We start from the raw sequence: 23220 nt of genomic DNA on the forward strand, positions 1-23220 counted from the left end.
GTAGACAGTTGGGTGGGGTGAGCCGTGTTCAGATTGGTTTCTCCTGCCCTCAAGGAGCTCCTAGTGTGTGCCTGGAACTCACATGGTGAGTGTGGTGGTTTGAGGGCCCCCCTGCCTTGAGCTCAGCCTACACCACTTGGGGATCCTTCTCCATTTTTGCCCTCTGATCTCAGTGGGTCCCGTTAACCCCTGGGATTGTCGGTTTTCTCATCTGTGAGATGAGGACAGGGGCGCTTCGTAGGGTTTTTGTGAAGTGTGCCTTCGATTAGATAATGTATCTCAGAAAGCACCTGGCCACAGTGCTCAGCATGTAGTAACACCCCCCCGGGTGGTCCTCACCTTTCTACAGTCTTCTCTGAAAATAGAGCGTTTGGAATGAGAACGGGTTTTCCTTTTTGCCTTTCTCCCTTGCCTTGATTTCTCTGTATTAAAGTTTATAAAGGCTTAGAAATGATCCACTAGATACCATTCAGTTTTTAATTTTGAGTTTCTTACCCTAACAGGCATGCACGCACCATGCTAAAAATGGAAACAGGATAGATGTTATCAGATGGAAAATAAGGCTTCCTTGCCCCTGACCAATAATAGCTCTTTTGCTGAAATTATCAATGTTAACGCATCTTTAAGCATGTACGTCCCCTCTTTTTGTTTCACCCGTGGGATCATACTTGCTGGCTAATCTGTACTTTGATTTCTTTTTTTCTTAATGGCAGAACATGGCCGTGTTTTCTTGTATCCATCTCGTTTCACCTCGTTCTTTTCTGTGCGTGCCATCAGTTTATTTCACCTAATTGATGGGCGTTTAGGTTGGTTCCAGGTTGTTGGCTGTTACGAACAATGCTGATTGAATATCCCTCTCACATTGTTTGCTCATGTGGGCAAGTATATTTATAGGCTGCATTTCTGGTTATGGAATAATTGGGTGAAAGGGCATGTCCACGAACACTTGGATAGAGTCCAGTTGCCCCCAAAGTTGTTGAGCCATTTTATATTCCACTCCGCAGCCCCTCCCCTGTTAATCTGTGAGGTTGCCTGTTGCCCCCACACCCTTACTGACACGGATACTGCTGGATTTAGTTGCCCTTACAGAATCTGTCTTCTCTGGGTTGCCTAGCACCGTGTTAATTGTAGTCTTTGGGTACTTTTCTCACTGTGATTGCTAACACACTGAAATCTGGACTGTTACTGGCAGGTCAGGTGAGAACCTAATTCAGCCAGCTCAGTGGCAGCACTGGTGGGCAGCCTGGGGTCAGTCTTGCCTCTTGAGAGATCCCGGGCAGTCAGTTGGAATTTATAATATAGCTTTACAAAACATGGTGTCTGCATTATACTGCCCAGAGCACGTAAACGCAGCCTGTCGATGTTTCAAAAAGGTACTGCAAGTGAGCCGGTCGTTTCCTGATTCTCTCTTCTCATCGCTTGAATTGGCATCCTTCTTTGGTAAATAGTTATATTTAGGATCTTATTTCTGTTACTGGGTGTGGAGGAGCCTCTGTGTGGTACTTGTACGTAGCTGTATAGAACGCCTACATGTAAAAGCAGGGCTGGCTGTGACTTGACTTCTTCTGGAGAGGTCTGTGTAGTTCTGTAATTTCTTACGAGTTGGAAGCTGCGATTAGTGTTCACTGAGCACAATCTCTAAGTCTTTGGATTATCCGGTCGCTGCCTTTGCGGTCTTGATCTTAGAGTTGTAGTGACTGCATCTCCTCGAATTTCCTGGGAAATGCCCTTGGAGCGTCAGATTTCAGTATCGTGGTCAATGTCGTGTCACCGGAACTTGGTTTACATTAATCGGATCAGTTAGGAAAGTAAGGTCCTTGTGTTGATACTCATAGAAGAATGTGGGTGAAACTCGCATCCTTAAAGCTAGTGGTTTATAACACAAACATTGTCCCCAAATTTGAATTGTCCCAAGATCTAACTCAGGATGAAAGACATTAGGCTCATCTTCTTGCTCTATACGTGTCAGTCGATCTCCAGGGAGGGAGACGCCTTGTGCTGGAAGATTCTGCAACTTGTTGATTGGTTCTGCAGGTTGCTTTAGTGGTATGTTCTAGGGGTGGGAGGTGGGGGGATGATGGTGCAGAGGGGAGAAATCACCATCTCTGTGGCCTTTTTATTTTTTTAAATCTACTTATTTATTTACTTTTGCTTGCGTTGGGTCTTCGTTGCTGCACGCAGGCTTTCTCTAGTTGTGGCGAGCGAGGGCTACTCTTTGTTGCAGTGCGTGGGCTTCTCATTGCGGTGGCTTCTCCTGTTGTGGAGCATGGGCTTTATGTGCTCGGGCTTCAGTAGTTGTGGCACATGAGCTCAGTAGTTGTGGTGCACGGGCTTTGTTGCTCCACGGCATGTGGGATATTCCCGGACCAGGGCTCGAACCTGTGTCCCCTGCATTGACAGGTGGACTCCTAAGCACTGCGCCACCAGGGAAGCCCATGTGGCCTTTTAATTGGGTACGGTTACAAGTAACATTTGTCTCCAGCGCTTCACAATTATAAGTTAATAATAGCAACGCATTAGAAATTACTGTGTTGTAAGCCCCAGCTCCTTTGGGCATCTTAATAAAATTGATAATTAAAACCATAATTTACAGTAAATGGGGACACTGCCCAAGTAAATCCACAATTTGGGGAAAATTAAAAAACTAAAACCAGAAGGAACCTTCCAAGCACTGGAGAGAGAAATGGCCTCGTTCTTAGCTCCGACTTCAGCGGGAACTTTGTTGGTATCTTTGGGGCCTGGCTTCCCACCTTGATGTTCTGTGTGCCTGGGAATTCTGTGACTCCGTCCCCATCTATCCGACCTGCCTGTGAGTCTCACTGGGTGTGGCCACTGTTCTATCCCCTTCCATCACCAGACCCAAACCCACCACCCCTCCCCGGATTCCCTGTCTGGGTAATCCAATTGCCAACCTCACCCGTGGCGTGGATGGCATCCCTGGAGACCTTGGATACTGCCTCAGACTTAGATTCAGGCTTTCTGCTTCCCAGTGGTTTTCTAATTTTCCCCTGAGCTGTTCAGCATAAGAAAGTATCTCACCCCTGCTGGCTGATTACAAGGCTTCAGTATCTTCAGGCAGTCGATCTTCTGCATGACCACCAGAGGTATCTTAAATGGATTAAATAACAACAACAGTAGTAACAACACTAATAATGATAATTCATAGTGCTACTCTGTGCCTAAATCCTTGCCGGCCTTTGATCTTGTTTTGCCATGCACCCAGTCTCTTTTTCGCTTGACCGGTTCATTTTTATGCCCTTTGGTCCCGAAGTCATTCTAGGTCCAGAGTTCCTGTGACCACTCAGGGACATTTGGGAAATGCAGGGTAGGTGGGAAAAGGAACTGGTACCACAGACCCAAATCCCTGCAGGTCCCTGCATCATTACCATTGTATTTTCCTGTGCAAAGCTGAGCACCGCTGCCATTTCTTCCAGGCGTTGGTAGCATCCTGGCCTCCTTGTGCTTGACACAGTGGGGTTTGACACGCCTTAAAAAAAAAAAATCTCAAGCAGATCGGTGTGAAGCCTCCTTTGAGATATGGCAGATCACACGTGAGGATTCTGATTGAGGCAGTTTCGTGGTTAGGCTTGAGCCATTGTCTCTTGCAGGGATCTTGCCCCCTTATGATGTGCGTCTGAGCTTCAGATGCCCACAGTAGCCTGGCAGGTGACGCCGGCATTGAGGGTGGTGACCGTGGCCAAAAGGAGAGCCTAAAGCCCATGTCTAGCCTGCAGGGGCTCCTCAGACCGCCTGCTGGTCACCAAGTGGAATTGGGGGCCCAGTATGTTCCAGTTGTAAGCTTTTACAAAGAAATTGACATCTAATCCAACTTCTCTGGAGTTTGTGGATATATAATTGCCCCAGTTTTTTTAATGCTGGCAAGTAATTTGTACTAGGAAGCAAGGGGGAATAAAAGGATGCAAGAGAGGACAGGACGGAGAGAGAAAAAGGGAGGAGGGAGGCAAAATGTGGGCCCAAGGAAACAAGTCTGTGGGCTTGATTTACGCTGTGATTACCAGTGTGTAACCTCTATACTAGACACGGAAACCTAGTGTAAGATAAGCAGGCATTTAATATTTTTTTGGTATGTTTTCCCTTTTCTGGTACTTTAATGTTTGTATGCAAAGCTTGAAACCCAAGTCAGGGAAATATTAAATCTCCACAGCCACTTGGTTTTCCTGATTGGATCAGACGTAACAAGTGCTGGAAAACGGATGATGCCCATTGTTTTAAAACGTCTTCCATTATTTTCTTTATATTATTAGTTTTTTTTTTTTTGCCGTACGCAGGCCTCTCACTGCTGTGGCCTCTCCCGTTGTGGAGCACAGGCTCCGGCCGCGCAGGCTCGGCGGCCATGGCTCACGGGCCCAGCCGCTCCGCGGCACGTGGGATCTTCCCAGACTGGGGCACGAACCCGTGTCCCCTGCATCAGCAGGCGGACTCTCAACCACTGCACCACCAGGGAAGCCCGTATATTATTAGTTTTAAATATTCCTCTGGACGCACTCTTGCCACCTCCATGCAGTTAAGCTGGTTCAATTTAAACATTGTCATAAAGTTAATTTTTTATAAGATGAATCAGGTTATTAAATTTAGTAAACCATTGCCTTCATTATTTTGTGCAAACTTTGGCACTGTGCAGGATTGGCTTAGCACTACTACATTTAGCTAATTAAACTGGTCATCAGCTGCGTTATTATGGGAGTGAGGGATGCTATTCTCATGGGCTTTTCCTGGATTTTAGCAGTAGGTAGCATTATTAAACTTTTTTTTAATTTATAAAACTCCACACTCAAGAGATATGGTTTACTATAAAAGTGTTACTGTCCTTCATGTGAAACCATCATCTTTTGAAATATCCCTGCTTTGTGTTGCTCCAAAGGCAGTTGTACAGGGTAAGAAGACAGAGTTGTCCGTTGCAGCTTTTAAAAGTAGACTAGCAATATGTAGCACATGGCTTAGATAAAGGAAGATAGATGTAAAACTCAGAGTGTAATTTTACACGACAGGGGGACAGATGGTTTAACCATAGCTACAGTCAGGAATTATCTAAAGGAGAGAGGGTGCAGAGTGGTGCCTGCAGCCTGTTGCCGCCATAGTGTCAGATGTGCTCTTTTTGGTCTTTTGCCATTAGGTTATTTTGTCAAGTGAGACGGCGTGACTTAACAAGTTTGTCTGGGAAAATAAATTTTGATAGCAAAGCGGCATGCCCTTTTCCCTCACAGATTTCTAGGTAGTGTCATTCAGAACTGCAGTGAGCAGTATCTTTGCAGGATTCCAGTATTTATTCATTGTTTAAAAGGAAGTTAGAGGGCCATCAGTACTGTTTGAAACAACTTGGGTTGTATTAAAACAGTCTGGAGGGCTTCCCTGGTGGCGCAGTGGTTGAGAGTCCGCCCGCCGATGCAGGGGACGCGGGTTCGTGCCCCAGTCCGGGAAGATCCCACGTGCCGTGGAGTGGCTGGGCCCGTGAGCCATGGCTGCTGAGCCTGCGTGTCCAGAGCCTGTGCTCCGCAACAGGAGAGGCCACGACAGTGAGAGGCCCGCGTACCGCAAAAAAAAAAAAAAAAAAGTCCGGAACTGTAGCCTGTTAGCAACCTGTAAGGACATTCATTTCTTTGGCAGTTATTTATTGAATCTTACTGGGGGGTTAGTCCTATGGGCCACAGAGATGAAAAAAGCACAGATTCTAAGGAGTTTACGGTTGTCCTGGTAAATCAGATAAATAAAGCCCTGGGGCCTGCCTGGACCTGCGTTGAATTGATGCTTCTTCAGTCCATTAAAAATATGTTTGCTAATGAATGACGAGGCATTGCATCCGCCATCTTCCCCCACTCCCCTGTGTGACTTTTTTTTTTTTTTTTTTTTAACACTCTTGGATGAAAATGTGATGAGAAATATGTCTGATGATTGTCCTGACCTGGAAATTTTGTAGGGACACAGAGTCCCTCATTTTCAACAAGATCCGGGTGTGACAAGTCCTGTGATTGCAAGTGAAGTCGTTCTTGGCCACTTCATGCTGTACCTCCATATGGCCGTCAGCATTTCATTAGCTTGATTGATGTAGCACATCCGTCAGCAGGATTTCGTCCCATGCCCGCACCCGTCCAGTTTTGGAACAGCTGGGCTACAAAACCTGTGGTTGTACTTCTCTCTCTTTCCCCAGATGATCTGGGTGCCTTTTGCTCACTGGGGATAAGGGGTGAAATTGGCATCGTGGATCCAAATGAGTACATTTCAGGTGGTTGTTTCTTGCCTTGAAGATACAGCTCCCAGCACCTTTTAGTACAGACACCAAAGAGGAGGCAAACAGATTTAGATGTGCAGTATTTCAGATGTGAATTTTTTTGTGTAATTACTTTAACCTCAGAGTCAAGTATAGAAGGTAATCCTTAGATAATGGTAAGTGAATATCTTGGGATATAGTGCTCGGCATAAACAAAGTTCAAGTGTGTTCTTAAGCCAGTACTCAGACAAATGGAGTGGTAGATCTTGTAGCTCATTTCTTTAGATTCTGGTTGGTGTTAAAACCAGTTAGCTCATGGGTTGCTGTTGGGAGCAGACCTAGGAGAGAGTTTTTTTCAGTCACGATGGCTGTACTGTATTTGCTAGTTCATATAAATCAGGACTTTGCACTGAACTGGATTTTGGAAAGGATTGGGAACTAACATTTGTTTTCCCACCTACTGTGTTTATATTAGGTTCCTAGTGTATGTTTACTATTCACTCCCCATTTTAAGAAAAATGACTGAGTTTCTGACGGGTTAAAGGCACAGCCTTAGGTCTGATAGCTTATAAATAGGTGGAGCTGGGTCAACACATATGTGTCCAACTCCTGAGTTTGAGTTTTCCACTATGCTGTGCTGGCTTCCCTTGAGAACCAGTTTATATAAATAGACGGGCCTCCATGAAGATTAGATATATGGAAGTGATATGAATGCGTGACCTTTGCTTGACTCTGTCACGTGGCAGTCTCAGTGAGATAATGATTCTCTGATTGTTCATACGTATTAACGTTATCTTGGAAGCAGTAATCTCTGATCATTGGACATGGCTTTGGCGGAATGACATTGCTACCTTCTCTGGTAGAATCGATTGCTTTGTTGGTGCAGCGTACTGTGTACGATTTTCCACATAGCTCACAAGATGTGGTATTTTACACTTTAGAACAGTGGGGTGATGTTCAAGCTCTGAAATGAGATCCTCCCCTCCCCTCCCCTCCCTTCCCCTCTCCTTTCTCTTTTCACATCAGTAATGTCTAAGAGTTCTAGTTGCTCCCCAGTTTTGCCAACATTTGGTGTGGTCATTATTATTATTTTTAATTTCTAAAAAAATTTTAGCCATTGTAGTAGTAGGTATGCAGTATTATCTCACTGTATCTTTAATTTGCATTTCCCTAATGACTAATGAGTTCAAGTCTTAGAAAATAGTTGAGTTTTTCTTCTTTTTCTATTCTGTGGAAGAGTTGGTGTAAGGTTGGCGTTTTTATTTTCTTAAAAGTTTGGTAGACTTTACTGTTCAAGACAAATGGATCCAGAGTTTTCGTTTTGAGAATTTTCTTTAAAAATATACATTTTTTTCAATTCTTTCTCTCCTTGCAGCAATTTTTAAGTGGTGTCTTTCTGGGAATTTGTCTTTTTCACCTATATCTTAAATTTATTGGTGTAAAGTTGTTCATCATATCTTTTTTTTTTTACTTAAAAAAATTTTTTTTTAATTTGAAAATTTTTGGCTGCGTTGGGTCTCTGTTGCTGCATGCGGGCTTTCTCTAGTTGCGGTGAGCAGGGACTACTCTTCGTTGTGGTGCGCAGGCTTCTCGTTGCGGTGGCTTCTCTTGTTGTGGAGCACGGGCTCTAGGCATGCAGGCTTCAGTAGTTGTGGCATGTACGCTCAGTAGTTGTGGCACCCGGGCTCAGTAGTTGTGGCTCACGGGCTCTAGAGTGCAGGCTCAGTAGTTGTGGCATACAGGCTTAGTTGCTCCGCAGCATGTGGGATCTTCCCGGACCAGGGCTCGAGCCCATGTTCCCTGCATTGGTGGGCGGATTCTTAACCACTGCGCCACCAGGGAAGTCCCCATCATATCTTTTTAATAGGATCTGTAGTAATGTCCTTTTGTTCTCCCCTGCTATCTGCCATTTGTGTGCTCACTTGTACACTCAAGTGTGTGTCCTGGTGCTCGCTCGCACACGCTCTCTCTCTGTCTCTCGCGCTAGCCCTTTTTCAGTTTTACTACTTTTTTCAAGGAAATGACTTTTGGATTCTTTGTTCCTCTGTATTTTATGTTTGTTTTAATTTTGTGTCTTTATTTTCATTGCCTTCCTTCTGCTTTCTTTAGGTAATTAGCTGCTTTAAAATTTTTCTTACTTAATAGATGCTGAGCTCATTTTCTGTTCTAATATATGTATTTAGGGCTGTAGATTGGCCTTCATCCATGGCTTTACCTGTGTTCTGTAAGTTTTGATATGTAGAATTTTTGTAATAATTCAGTTTAAAATATTTTCTGATTTTCGTTGTAATTTTTGGAGTCACAGTTTCTTATTTAGAAATGTGTTGCTTAGTTTCCAGGTAAGGGAGTTTTCTAGGATCTTGTGTCGAGGTCTGATTTTATTCTGCTGTGGTCAAGGCCATACTTTACAATTTTAATCTTTCGAAATTGGTTGAGACTTCTGGCCGTGCACATGTTCAATTTTGGTAAATACTCTTTAAGTACTTGAATATACATTTGCAGTTGTGTTCAGTGTTTAAGCATATTCAGTTATTTCCAGTTGATCAGTTACTTTCAGATCTTCTATTCTTTCCTGTTTATCGACATTTTTATGTTACTGATAGGTTAAAATCTTCCACTCTGATTATGAACTTCTCTATTTCTCCTCTTAATCCTGTGAACTTTTGACATGTGTGTATGTGTATAAATTTAGAATTGTCACATATTCCTTATGGATTAGAACTTTCCATTATGAAATACTCAGTTTTTTCTCTTACAATACTTCTTTTGGTTCATCTTTACATGGTATATCTTTTCTCATTCTTTTAACTTTCTTTATCCTTATGTTTAAGGGTATAAAACATAACATACACACTTCTGTAAGGAGCATATTGTATATGTGTTTTGTTCAGTCTGACAGTCTTTGTCTTTTGATTGCAATTTTTAGTCCAATTTAATGTAATTACAGATATATTTGGGGTTAAATATACCACTTCATTATTGGCTTTCTATTTATCTAACTTGTTTTACATTCCTTGTTCTTCTTGCCTTTTTTAAAAAAAATTCTTCTTCTTCCCCTTTGTATTAACTGGTTAAATTTGTATTATTTTTACTGTTCTCTCAGTGGTAATTGGAGGCATTACATCTCTCAGCAGTAATTGTAGAGATTATATTTTTGACTTATTAAGGTCTCATACAGATTAGTATTTTATCACTTCCTGGACAATGCAAGGGTCTTAGAATATTTTAATACCAAGTACTTTCCTCCTAGGTTATATGTCATTATTATCAGTATAGTAATGCTCACTAGGTATTGTAAAATTTACAAACTATTACTATTATCATTTAGATTTTTTCATCTATTTACCCTTTATGTTACTTTGTCATTTTCTGCATGTCCGGATTTCTGTCTAGGGTCATTTTCCTCCTATCTGAAGAGCATTCTTCAGTATTTCCTCTAGTGTAGACATGCTGGTGATATATTCCCTCAGCTTTTGTTTGTTAAAAATTTTGTTCACCTTTATTTTTGAAGGGTGTTTTCACTGGGTATAGAAGCACCAAATGCTGGCTCACCTCTCTTAGCTTTTCAGCTTTTCCAGATGTTGGCCCCCGAAATTCTCAGGCATAGTGTTCCTCTGATGCCTTCAAAGAGTGTGTGCGTGTGTGTGTGTGTGTGTGTGTGTGTGTGTGTGTGTGTGTTGTTTTGTCCAGCTTTTCTAATTGTTCTTAGTGGGAGGGTGGGTCTAGGAAACCTAGTTGCCATTGCTGGAAGCAGAAGTGCTGGAAATAGTGCAGAGCACATTGTCAGGAACTTAACAAATGTTGTTGTTTTACTTTCCAGCTTTGTTTTCTCTTATTCGACTGTAAACTCTCGGAGGGCAGTGACCGTGTCTAAATATTTATGTATCCTTACTCTTTATACTGATCACACGATTTAGTTGTTATGAAGCAGTGGTTCAAAGGCTGGCTATGCCGCGAGCTCTTCTGTGGCTTGGCCTTCGCCTTTGAAATCACTTTGTCCCTGGGGCAGCCTTGCTCAACCTCAACCCTGTAGATATTTGAGCCAGATGATTCTTTGCTGAGGGGGCTGTCCTGTGCATTGTAGGATATTTTGTAGCACGCCTGGCCTTTACCCGCTAGATACCAGTAGCACGCCACCCCAAACTGTGACTACTGAAAAAAACGTCACAAGTTATTTGCAAATATCTTCTAGGGGGCAAAATAGAGTCTGGTCGAGAACCACTAGGGTAGTGCGTTTGGCACTCAGTAAAGGCCATTCAGTATGGCTCAGTGCTTTGCATTTGTGTTTTCTAAATTTGATTTTCCTTTAAACCGTAGGGTTTGAAACCGCCAAAACTTTCGCCCTCCATGGTGCACATGTGATCCTGGCCTGCAGGAACATGACAAGAGCCAATGAAGCCGTGTCACGCATTTTAGGAGAATGGGTAAGTGAGTGCTTGATTTTTTTTTTTTTTTTTAATAAATTTATTTATTTTTGGCTGCATTGGCTCTTTGTTGCTGCGTGTGGGCTTTGTCTAGTTGCGCTGAGCGGGGGTTACTCTTCATTGCTGTGCGCGGGCTTCTCATTGCGGTGGCTTCTCTTGCTGCGGAGCACGGTCTCTAGGCACACGGGCTTCAGTAGTTGTGGCACATGGGCTCAGTAGTTGTGGCGCGTGGCTCGCAGGCTCTAGAGCACAGGCTCAGTAGTTTTGGCGCACGGGCTTAGTTGCTCTGCGGCATGTGTGATCTTTCCGGACCAGGGATCTAACCCGTGTCCCCTGCATTGGCAGGCGGATTCTTAACCACTGCGCCCCCAGGAAGTCCTGATTTTTTTAATTGTCAAATATACATGCTGGGATAAACACATGGAGGTTTTCGTATAGTTCATAAAGTTTATTGCTCTTGGAATAATGTTTTCTTTATTTTTAAAGTCATATTCGCTTTGTTTATTTTATGAATGAAAGGACAAGCAAGCCCTTTTATAGTTTGTTTATAGTTCATTGTCAGTGTCACCTGCTTTATTAGTCAGAGGTTTGAGAATGTTTACTCATTCAGCTCATTTATTAAGAAAAACAAAATGTGGTTGACGCCCATGAATGCAGCTAAGAGGTTATTTACGGTTTTTAGGATGACAGAGTAGCCAGCTTTAACCCTGTCTCTGGTTTTTCCTTTTTGCTTTTCTCTCTCTGTGCGGATGTTGGCGTTGATATCCCTGTGCACAAACATTCATTGAGGGCCTGCGGTGCTGTTGGGGTTAAGGATAATAGCGTCGAATAAAACACAGTACCTGTACTCATGGGCTTCTAGGTAGGAGAAACAGACCCTAAAGGGATAATTAAGTTTAATATTTAATGTAATGTCAGGTTATAAATGCAGTGCAGGACAATAGAGCAGAGTGAGGGCCCAGGAGTTGACAGCGTGGGTTATTTCAGATCGGGTGGCCAGCAGGGACCTCTCTCAAGTTGTGACGTTTGATCCAGGGTCTGAAGGAAGTAAAATGGTGAGCTGTGCAGAAGTCAGGGGAAATACTTCCTACACACGTGCAAGGGAGGTAGGGGCGTGCCCGGAGGATTCTAGGATCAGCAGGGACGCTAGTGTGGCTGGAGGGCAGTGAAGCGGGAGGAGCTTGCCAAGGGGCTCCGAGTCAGTGGTGACATGAGAGGGTTTGAGCCAGAGTGACACAGCTTGATTGATTTTTTTAACAGTTCACTGGGCTTTGGAGTGATGTCCAGACTGCATTCATTCATTCCTGTGTTTGTGAAGTGCCCCACTGTCAGAGGCACTGGGCATCCGGTGTTAAGGAAAAACAGGTGTTGCCACTGTCCTTGTAGAGCTTTCAGCTGAGGGTGGAAGACAGTTCAATCCAAAGAAAGGCAAACATCAGTGTAGACTTGAAATGATGGAAAGTGATACGAAAAAAGGATGTGGCGCTCCAGAGTGGTGAGTAATGCCAGGGAGGCGGAGGACACTTGGGAGTCCCCAAGAAGAGGTGACTGAGCCGAGATCTCAAGAAGGATCAGGGGAAGGTGGGAGAAGGGTCAAACCGGGCAGAGGGGGTGGCCTGTGCAGTGGCCCTGGGGTGGGGGCGGGAGGGGGGTGAGGGGGAGACAGTCAGGTGCCTGGAGCAGAGCATGAATGGGTTGGATAATCCTTGCCAAGACTGTCTTCATTCTCTGAAAAGTGTGGAGGATTTCTTGCCATCCAAAGAAATACACCATGGTCTGTTTAAGAGAATGTCCGGTGTTCTGGACTGCGAGGTTATGAAAGTCAAGAAAAGGGAGATTTATTTCTGTTTTTTCAAGCAGAATTTCAAGTTCAGTATATTTCAAATGAACTCTTGTCGTGATCTCACTGGATTCATTATTTTGAGTTAAATTAAAAAAAAAAAAAACAGGGCCCGCTTTTTTCCAGTTATCTTAGCATATTTCTAACTCCAAAGTTAAAACATACAATAACCTCCACTAGGTGGTATAGAGCAATCTTCAGAGATGTGCAGAGAGCGAATGGTAATACATGCATATGGTTTGAATCTTCATAAAGTGTGTAAAACGAAAAGTGAAAGTCCTCTGCAGTTCTTCTCTTGGGAGGTAAATATCACTAACTGTTTTTTGCGTGTTCTTCCAGAAAAAGGTTGTGCATACTACGCAACACACCTACATACTGTTATGTACCTTGATTTTTTTTCACTTACTACTAGAGGAGGTTTTTTTTCTTAGCAGTGCATAGAGGTCATCCTCATTGCTTTTAGCTGCTGTATGATACTCCATCACGTGTTTATGCTGTCATTATTTAACCAGTCTCTCTTTTTGGTGGGCATGGAGGTTGTCGTCATTGTTCTGCTCTTCCAAGTGATGCTCTCTTAAAGTTCAGTCTCTCTCACATTTTCATCCAAAATTGACTCTAATCTCTGCTGCAGTGAGCGTTCTTGATACATGCTTTTGTGAATACACCGTAGGGCAGAATCTTCACAGTGGACCCATTGATTCAAAGGGCAGATGGACTTAAAGCTTGGGTAGCTGTTTTCAGTTTTCATCTAGTAAGTTGGGCCAATTTCTGCCTCCACCGAAAATGTTAGAACGGTACCTGGGATCGAGCAGCAGGGAGTATCAAACTCGTAAAATTTTGCCCATGTGACATCATATTTAGACTAAAAAAAATCAAATTCCAGTGGCACTCATGATATTGTCAGAGCCATCCTGTACAATGTGATGCTAATGTTTAAACCACACTTGGAAGATAATGCTCAAACCCAGTTATCTACACATTTTAAAAGTTGTCTTCCTTTCCCATCATATATGAGGACAGATTCACCTGGATTTATCCCATTATCACTCTTATTTGATGCGTAGGGGCAGAAATTTCTGGATCTGCCCTCATTAACTGTGGGACTCTGGAAAGTCTCTTGATCCATTTGGTGCCCCCATTTCCTCGTCTCTAAAAGAGAAGGTTGAACAGGATGATCTCAAAGACCCGCCATTTAGTTTTTCTTCTTGCTTTCTAAGCCATAACTGGGTCCCTGTGAGTCAGTTTCAGAAGCCCGCCTTTACCATTGTGTAGATACATTCTCGCGTAGAGTAACTGGACGACCAGCAGACAACTCCCCCACGGGAAGAATTATCCAAAAATATTCGCTGTCAGGGATGTGAATAGAGGAAATGGGAAGGAAAACCAGACTTACACTAACGTGGAATTTCAAATGTTCACATTAGATTTTAGAGGTTGTAGACTGAAGAAACTCAACACTTTCATCGTCTCTCGTCTGTTCACTTGTTCTCTGTGAACCCCACTGGACCACATTCCTTACTCCCCCTAGATTCTGATTATGGAAGCTCCAATTTAGCACCAAAAGCCGGCATTACCATTTCGCCTCATTGCACCGTTACCAGAGTACAGAGTGTGTGAGAAGCTGCCTCAGCGACCTGCGTGGAGCCGCCTCCCCGTGCCCTGTCCCCATGTCCCCACCCTGGGTCTGTGCTACTTGGTTTCCTCCAGGCCTTTCCTTACCTGGTCTCTGCATAGGGATTTTGTCTGGCACGTTAGTAGATGCCACCTTCTTGTGTTTCTCGAGGTCCGTACTTTATGTGGCATGAATCACATCACACACAGAGCCTGGAAGGTACTGCAACACAGCGGCGCCGTGCCGGAGATTCTCACAATGATGCGAAGTTTTTTGTTGCAGCAAAAGCCCCCTCCGAGGTCTTTGGGCACTTAGCTTAGCATCGGCTCACACGTGCTGAGGCTCTGGGAATGGAGTTCCTCCCTCCTGGTGTTTCTCTTCTGGCCCGGCCCAAATCGCTGCGTCCCTGACACTCATGTCTGCCTCCAAGCCAGTGGAATGTAACTCTCACGTCCACCACCCGGCATCTGAGAGCCACCATTTATTGCGTCCCTGTCATGTGCCCCGTCCTGGTCAGGGCCTTTTGTATCCCTTTATTTATTTATTTAAATTAAATTAAATTAAAGTTTTTTGTCTGTGCTGGGTCTCCGCTGCTGCGTGCGGGCTTTCTCTAGTTGTGGGGAGTGGGGGCTGCTCTTCGTTGTGGTGCGCGGGCTTCTCATTGCGGTGGCTTCTCTTGTTGCGGAGCATGGGCTCTAGGTATGCGGGCTTCTGTAGTTGTGGATCACGGGCTCTAGAGCACAGGCTCAGTAGTTGTGGCACACGGGCTTAGTTGCTCCGCAGCATGTGGGATCTTCCTGGACTAGTGCTCGAACCTGAGTCCCCTGCATTGGCAGGTGGATTCTTAACCTCTGTGCCACCAGGGAAGCCCCTGTGTCCCTTATTTAAGATGATGCAAAAACCTGCTTTTCCCCATTTCACAGGGGAGCCAGTGGAGGTTCAGAAAGGTGAAGGGAGTCCCCCAGAGTCACACAGCTGGTGAGCGCGGAGGTGGGTCCCGGTGTGTCCATCTGGCCTCCACCCCACGGCCCAGCTTTTCTACCACGTCCAGCCTCGTGTGTGTGCGTTACCTGTTCCAGGCTTTGCTTTAAAAATTGCTAGATGCTATTGGAGTGATTAATGTCAGGATTAATCATATTTCTCAGAGGAAGCTGCTCTGATGTCCGTTATTTATTGTCCTAAGCAATCGCTTTTCATTCAAGATGTCCTGTATGGAGTCCTCAGGACACTTTGTGGGGGAGATCCAGCTCTTTTGTAAAATATAACTTAAATGACAGCACATTCCACATGGAATTATATTGAGAGCATATATGTAATTACTACTACTGCTGATTATTTCAACAGGAAATGCCCTCCTGCTGAGATGTTTTAGATGCTCCAAAGTTAGAAATAAGGGAAGCATTGAAAACAATTAAAATTGGGTAACGTGGACAGTGCAGAAATGAACTACCCTCTTAAAAGGCCAATCCATTTAGCATAATTAAAAAGCGAGGGAGGACGGGGGCGTCCATGAGTCCCCAGTTATATTTAAGTACAGAACCTCTGGAAATGAGGTTCCTGCCTGTGTTGTTAGCAGTAACCATATGAGGATGTGGTTTGCCTCATTCATATCCCCAAGTGGATTACTTGCTCATGTCCCTTACTCCTAAGACAAATGCCGAATTTTCTCCCGGGTATTTCAAGGACCCCAGATGGCTGGCTGAGTAGGAAGTTCATCTTCCTATTTTTGGGACGGAGTGGCTTCTCTTTTCCTCAGCAGCACTGTCCGTATGTGAGAGCTCCATGTGCGTTCTCCAAGCCTGGGGCTCAGTCCGGTGCGTCTGAATCCCTGCAGCGCTGTGGCTTGCTCTTTCCTAAGTGCTTATCGGAGTGGGGTTTTGTCGCTCTGCTTATGGAGGTCTGGCACACCCCACACTCCATCCTGAGATCTGAAGACCTCCAAGGGGTGTTGTCTGAGAAGAGCAATAGATGATTAGCTATCAGAATGCATCTTATACACAGCCACAAGACTCCAGCATCCCAACGGAGGGCTTTTGAAAGTGGGGCTCCCTCCTGCCTCTTACTTTATTATAGGTTCTAAATTTTGGATCTCTAAAACTTCTGGTCCTGGGGAGGAAGGAGGTTGATTAGAGCTGGAGCAGGTGGGCCTGCGGTCGCCCAGGCACCTACCAATGTGTGCGGGGAGGAAAAGGTCTGGGGCCATGGCTGGGGTGGAAGGGGGATTCAAAGAGGGCATGGGATTGTTTTAAGTGCCCAGCCTGCCTCACGTGTACCAGGCCTTACTTGAACCTGCTTATCGTGTAGAGGGTGACATGGGCAGTGTCAGAGAGCTAGCTGGCCTATGGAGGCCGCCCGTTAGTGAATGGGGGGCCCAGGAATGTTGTGAAGCTCCAGCATCTCCTGGGGATTGAGATGACAGTGAGGTGGGCAGGATGGGCTGGCCTGGAAGAGGGGCTGACGGCCCCCCTGCCACCGTGGAGTGATTAGGTGACCCACTCCTGATTCTCCAGAGTGCATCTTGGATTCGTTCCCCTATCAGAAGGGAGGAGGGACCCAAGTATGTTGAGGTTGGCGAGAAGGCTTGGTCCCCGAGAAAGACTGCAAGCCCAGGCTTTCCTAACTTGTCTTTTTATTTGGCCTAGACTTCAAGTCTTCCCAGCGACCGGTTAGGATGACATACCATTGGCCAGGAGCACACAACAGGGATCCGGCTTGGCCACTCTTGTGTTTTCTTGTGTTATCTACCCGAGAATTCCCAGAGGTCTGGAAAAGGCAGGCAGTGTGGTCTTCAAGATGCCTCTTGGGCATATGTCTTTTGGGGAGGCAAGTCATCTCCAGGTGATAAACATGGCTCTAAAATATGCTGCATTATATTGGCAAAGATTAGAAGCAGATACGCTCTGTGACCTTGGGCAAGTTTCTTTTCTAAACCTTAGTTTTTTTATCTGTAAGACCTAAATACTAATATCTGTGCCAGGAGATTCAGGTACCTATGAGTATTAAGGCATTGACTGTATGTGTATTTAACACATTGCTGGTGATAGATTGAGTGTTCAATTAAATGTTAGCTGCTGCTATTAATTATAATTTCTTTTAAAAAATGTTTATTTGATATTGGAGTACAGTTAGTTTATATTGTTGTGTTAGTTTCAGGTATACAGCAAAGTAATTCAGTTATACATATATCCATTCTTTTTCAGATTCTTTTCCCATAGAGGTTATTACAGAATATTGAGTAGAGTTCCCTGTGCTCTACAGTAGGTCCTTGTAGGTTATCTATTTTATATATAGTCGTGTGTACATGTTAATCCCAAACTCCTAATTTATCCCTCCCCCCGCCAGCATTTCCCCTTTGGTAACCATAAGTTTGTTTTTGAAGTCTATGAGTCCGTTTCTGTTTTGTAAATAAGTTTATTTGTATCATCTTTTTAGACTCCACATATGAGTGATATCATATGATATTTGTCTTTCTCTGACTGACGTCATTTACTATGATAATCTCTAGACCCATCCACGTTGTTGCAAATGGCATTATTTCGGTTTTTTATTTGCGGCTGAGTAATATTCCATTGTATATAAGTACCACACCTTCTTTATCCATTTCTTTGTCAGTGGACATTTAGGTTGCTTCCGTGTCTCGGCTATTGTAAATAGTGCTGCAGTGAACATTGGGGTGCATGTATCTTTTCGAATTATAGTTTCCTCCAGATACATGCCCAGGAGTGGGATTGCTGGGATTAAGTGTTCAATTAAATGTTAGCCGCTGCTATTAATAATAATTTCTTATTCATACGTGAAAGTACAAAGTGATGCTTACTTTTCTTAACCTCTGCAAGTGGCTGAAAGAGGAGCTGTAAGGAGGGTGTTTATCAGCATGATTCCAATGGAGTTGCAATTAATTCTTTTTCTGTCTTCATATGTCTGGACTCCTACATTTTAATAGATGTGTATTTAGTTTGTTGATGAGTATTTTCCAGTGGAGCTTGTATTAGCCCTCAACTGTCATTTGAAAAGCCATCTTAATTATTTATATGATTGCTTTTTCTTTTGTATTTACAAAGAAATATACTTTGCATATATTTAGGAAAGGTGATTAAGGGATCAGTCATCAGGAACAGCAAGCAGCGGTTTATATCAGAATGGTTATTGAGAAAGCAGGGAGACGAGGGGTACGAGGAAAGATTGATTAGTCAGAGGTAATGGAATATGCATATGTTAGCGAGAGAAGAGCGCATGCTCAGCTCATTGTGGCCACACGGTTTGATGCTGGAGAGTGAAGTGTTGTAATTATCTTAGCTTTCAATAGCGTTGATACTGGGTCTATTTATCTAGTTGGAGTGAAGCCATGTGGAAAGGTGACAGTATCATGTCATATTGCAGCTTCATTGATAAGCATCGGAAGTAGTGATTTCACTGTTATTTCCAGGTATGGAGTACTTGGTACCAGCCAACGTATTAGGCACGTGGGTTCCAACACTTTGCTCTGCTTTTTTTTTTTTTTTTTTTTTGCGGTACGCGGGCCTCTCACTGTTGTGGCCTCTCCCGTTGCGGAGCACAGGCTCCGGACGCGCAGGCTCAGCGGCCATGGCTCACGGGCCCAGCCGCTCTGCGGCATGTGGGATCTTCCTGGACCGGGGCACGAACCCACGTCCCCTGCATCGGCAGGCGGACTCTCAACCGCTGTGCCACCAGGGAAGCCCTGCTCTGCTTTTAATAGATACCGACAACCAGTTTTCATGACGTGATATTAAGGAGTGACGGGGAGGATGCTGAGTAAAAAATTGCTTGCACTTCTAAGAACCGCTGGAGAAATCCAGCTGCTTTCATGCTCTCTCCAATCCACTCAGTGACTTTACAATCCCGTATGTCTTTGGTGTTTGTAGGAATTTCCCCCATTCTCCTTTGATAATAGGAGCTTAAATCCCATAATTTGCCTTTGCAGATCCAAGGCCTTAGGTGCCATGCCTTCTTTTATGTGGTGTGTGTGTGTGTGTGTGTGTGTGTGTGTGTGTGTTGGCGGGGCGGGGGCGGGGAGGCATGCAGCGCATGGGGTGGGTGATCTAGGAGCCTGATGCCTGTCTAAGCAGGTGACTTGGCTTGGAAAAGCTGATCGTTATTCAACGCATCACAAGTTGTAAGGCTCATCCCCATTGTTTTGAATGATCTCTAGCTAAACAAAAATATAAAAACTATTAATATTATTAACAGTTATAGATTATTGGGCAAAGTTCATCCCACATCAGCCATTAGATTTGTTCCTCATTTCTTTGCCTTAAAAATTGTTTTTATGTATAGTATTGGATTTTCAATAAGTAAAGTATGGTATAAACAAGTCGGCGAACCAGCAAGAACTATATAAACCACTTGCTTTAATCAATAAGCGAGCGAGCGTGCACATACACACACACGCACATACACACACGCCTAAAGGGTCTAGAGTTCTCTCTTGGGATGTTTTTGTTTACAAAATGTCATCTTATTATCATCGCCCGCAGGTGGGGTTGGATATTCATAGCTGTCTGTACTAGGCACTCTGCTTAGCACTTAGCAGTAAAATATTTATGTCATGTGTTAAACCCATCTTGCAGATGAGGCATTAGGGGCTGCAAGAGGGGGAGAGCGTTGCCTGAGCTCACACAGCTACATGGCAGATCCAAGATTTGAAGCCATATCTCCTGACCCCAGCGCCATCTTGTTACCCAATCCAAAATGACTGGTATGTGTTGTGTCGGAGGGCTGGCCTTTCTTTTTCAAGGACTTAGCCAAAGATTGTCTTCGTAGGGATTTGCGTGTTTCTCTGTTCATTATGTAAGGGTCCCTGTGGTTACCTAGGGAAGAGGGCTTCCCAGGTGGCTTCTCGTAACCCGATGGAGTTGATGAAACCTCCCCTCCCCCAAGGAAGCTCTTCCCAGACTTCCATTTCAAGTGCTGTGTAGCGTATATGTACTCTTGCACTGAAGCTGCCTCTTTGACCGTCCTCTTCATAGGCTCCGGAAAGATTCTTTATCAGATAATAAATTATGCATTCCTCTCATAGACATAATTGGTTGCTAAAATATTCTGAGTTTCCTCTGACTCCAGAATGCCTAAAACTTGTGATTGGTCCTTCTCCTCTAAGTTTTGCATTTCATTTCTCGTTCTGAAAATTTTGCGTTGACTTAATCTCGCCTGTTATTCATTGTCTTTGATCACCGTCTTCGTGTCTTCTTTTTGTCTGTGTGTGTGTGTGTGTGTTTTGGTTTTTTTCACTCAGTCTTGAACTGAATATTTCATACTTTATATCCACTGTAACTTTCGCATAACGAGGGCTGTGATTTACTGCTGAGTTTTAAAGAGTGAAAGTCAAGCATACCTGGGTAGCTCCAAACCATCACTCCCAATCGTGTGAAACTCAATGCAGATGCATTCTTTCATTAATATGGGGCCCCCTGAGTTCTTGTTAAACAGTTTTGACGTGCTTGGAAGAGATGGATTTCATCTTCACATGGTGTTCAGCCAGTGGTCGAAGGTTCTGCTTCTGGCCACTAGGCATTTAGGGTCCATTATTTAAGTGGGAAAAAGTATGCTTGAGATTGTTTTTCATATTTATTATGGGGGCATTTACAGAGTGTCAGACGTAGCAGTTGTTAGATTACGCAGAGAGGAGAAGCAGTCCTTGTGCCAATAACATCTTCTAGGCAAGGACAAATAGAGAGCCGTAAACGAGGCAGCCAGTCTCAGGATGGGGCAGCTCACGCTACAAAAGGTTAAGGTTTATTTTAAGCACATATTTAAAATAGACTAAGCTTTAATTTATAGGCAGGCAGCCCAGAGGAGTAGAGGGAGCCCCAGCCCTAGAGTCACACGGACCTGGGATTGAATCCTGTGCTCACTGGGTATCTCTGGGCACATTTGGTTATGTCTTTGAACCTTGGTTTATTTACCTGCAGTATGGAAGTGGTGCTGACAGTGGCCCTCAGCGTTCATCAGGTTGAACTGAAGTAACGAATATACTCTCTTGTACAGAACCCGGCACGTAGTAAAGACTCAGAAAAAAAAAAATTGGTAGTTTCAGGAGAGGGTTACTTGTTCAACACAGATCCCTAAATTAGACAAATACTCTCAGAAATCTTGTGGGAAAATGTGTTTCCTCTTATACCTTTTTTTAAAATATATATAAATGATTACAGTCCCAGGAAACAGCCGAGCCTCTCTCCATCTTCCCATCACTGTGTCAGGTAATACTGAGGTGAGCCGAGGTGAGGAACCGGGGGCTCCTAACGTCCCTAGGGCGTGAGGGCAGGGTGGGGAGGTGGCTGTCTGTATCCCCGGAGCCCACGTCCTGGTGCGGAGCTGGCTGGGGTCCGCAGAGGCCGTGGTTAGTGCCAGAGAGACGTGGGGTTGGCAGAACCAACTCTGTGTACCTGGGGCGCTCACCTGGAACTAGCCCCTGCCCCTTAGCCAGCTGGGGGGTGCAGATGTGACTGATTCTGAAGCCCTTAGAAGTGCTGTGGTAGTTTTAAAATCTGTCCACGCGTTCTTTGCTACGCCTCCCTTTCAGAGGCGGAGCCTGATTCTCATCCCCTCAAGCGTGGGCTTGTCTTAGTGACTCAGTCTTCACGAATAGAAGGTGGCTGAATTGACAGAGTATGACTTCCAGGAAGGATCTTCAAAGGCCGGTGGCTTCCTCCTGGCTTGCGGTCCTGGATCACTCACTGCGCGGAAGCCAGCTGCCATGCTGGGAGGATGCTCAGGCGTCCCTGAGGGGAGCCCTTGTGATGAGGAACCGAGCCCCATGCGACAGGCCTCTCGAGTGAGCCCTCCTAGACTCCTCTGAGCTCGTCAAGCCTGCAGGTGACTGCGGCTGACAGATCAGTGGCACCCTCATCAGAGACCTCGAGTCAGAGCCATCCCAATTCCTGACCTACAGAACCTTAGTGGAAAACCAAATGCTTACTGTCTTAAATCACTGCACCTTGGGGAGAGGGGTGACATAGCAGTAGGTAACAAACACAGGGGTCATGGCCTCAGGGGAGAAGGATCTCAGACAGAAACTGGACAGTAAGTTCCAAGGACAAGGCGTGAGGACTCACCCAGCGATTGCCTCTAAGTGCAGGGAATCCTAAGTTCTTAGGGTGGCGTCAACCATCCAGGTCCCCGTGTCTAACCTTTTCCCAACGTGCAGACCAGTTAAACAGCATCCTTGAACAGAGCTCACCCGGCATTCGCTTACACTCTTCCAGGGATGGGTAAGCTCCTCCCTCCCAAGACAGCCCATCCTATTTCTGTGCACCTCTTAATTAGAAAGTTCTCCCTTATACCGAAGCGAGAATCTTCCTCCAAGCGTCTTCCACTCACTGGCCCTGATTCTGCCCTCCGAGTTCCACTGGGCTGCCTTCTCATCAGAACCCACCTAACACTCACATCCCTCAAATTTCGTAAATAATAAATCCAAAGTTATTGAAGGCATCAGGTTACTAAAAGTTGGCAGTGAGGCTGGCCCCTCATTTCTTTGCAACCTGTGTCCCTCTTTTATTATTGGAGTTTGGGATGCACATGGTAAGGCTTTAGCAGCTGGGGAGAATCCTGTCTGCTTTGATCCCCTTCAGCAGGTACCAGATGCAGAGCCTGGACCCACTGGGCCTTCCCTGGAGTTAAGGCATCGGTGCAAACAAAGTGCAGAGTCTCCTTTGAAATGACTGAAGAACACTGCCCTCATTTACCTGGCAGTTCTCAGATTCTAATTGTTCCAGCCACAATGCGATCTGTAAACTGGGTGGCTGGAAGAAACTTCAGTGCATCTTTGTAATGGCTTTGTTGTTGTTTATTGAGAGGGACTAATTAACTTTGATTATTGCACTAATATTATGGCACTTTGACAGCCCTTCAGGTTTATGACTCTGGGAAAATATAAACAAATGAAATGCAGGTGCTGGAGCAGAAAGAATAAGTTATTACTGAACTTTAATTACTTGGAATGTGTAGCCAGGAGAGAATTCGTTGATGAATTACAGGATGCTTGAAATCTACATCAAACTGTGAGCAATATGCAGACAAAAATGAAAAGGGGGGCTGGGAGGGTGCTGTTTTTAAGGCAGGGAAGGATAGGGCACATCTGTAACCATCTGAATGGTGTTTC

General features: G+C 44.6%; 1 protein-coding gene across 4 annotated transcripts in view; it reads left to right on the forward strand.

The window, feature by feature from the left end:
• The window catches only part of WWOX (WW domain containing oxidoreductase), a 978254-nt gene that overhangs the window by 47761 nt on the left and 907273 nt on the right, over positions 1-23220 (forward strand). For all 4 annotated transcript variants that reach the window (XM_067719419.1, XM_067719420.1, XM_067719418.1 and 1 more), the window contains exon 5: positions 10544-10650. In XM_067719419.1, coding sequence (XP_067575520.1) covers positions 10544-10650 — 107 coding nt within the window. The remainder of the gene's footprint in view (positions 1-10543; positions 10651-23220) is intronic.

Source organism: Pseudorca crassidens, chromosome 20 (genome assembly GCF_039906515.1).
Source record: "Pseudorca crassidens isolate mPseCra1 chromosome 20, mPseCra1.hap1, whole genome shotgun sequence".
In the NCBI taxonomy this organism is placed as follows: Eukaryota; Metazoa; Chordata; class Mammalia; order Artiodactyla; family Delphinidae; genus Pseudorca; species Pseudorca crassidens.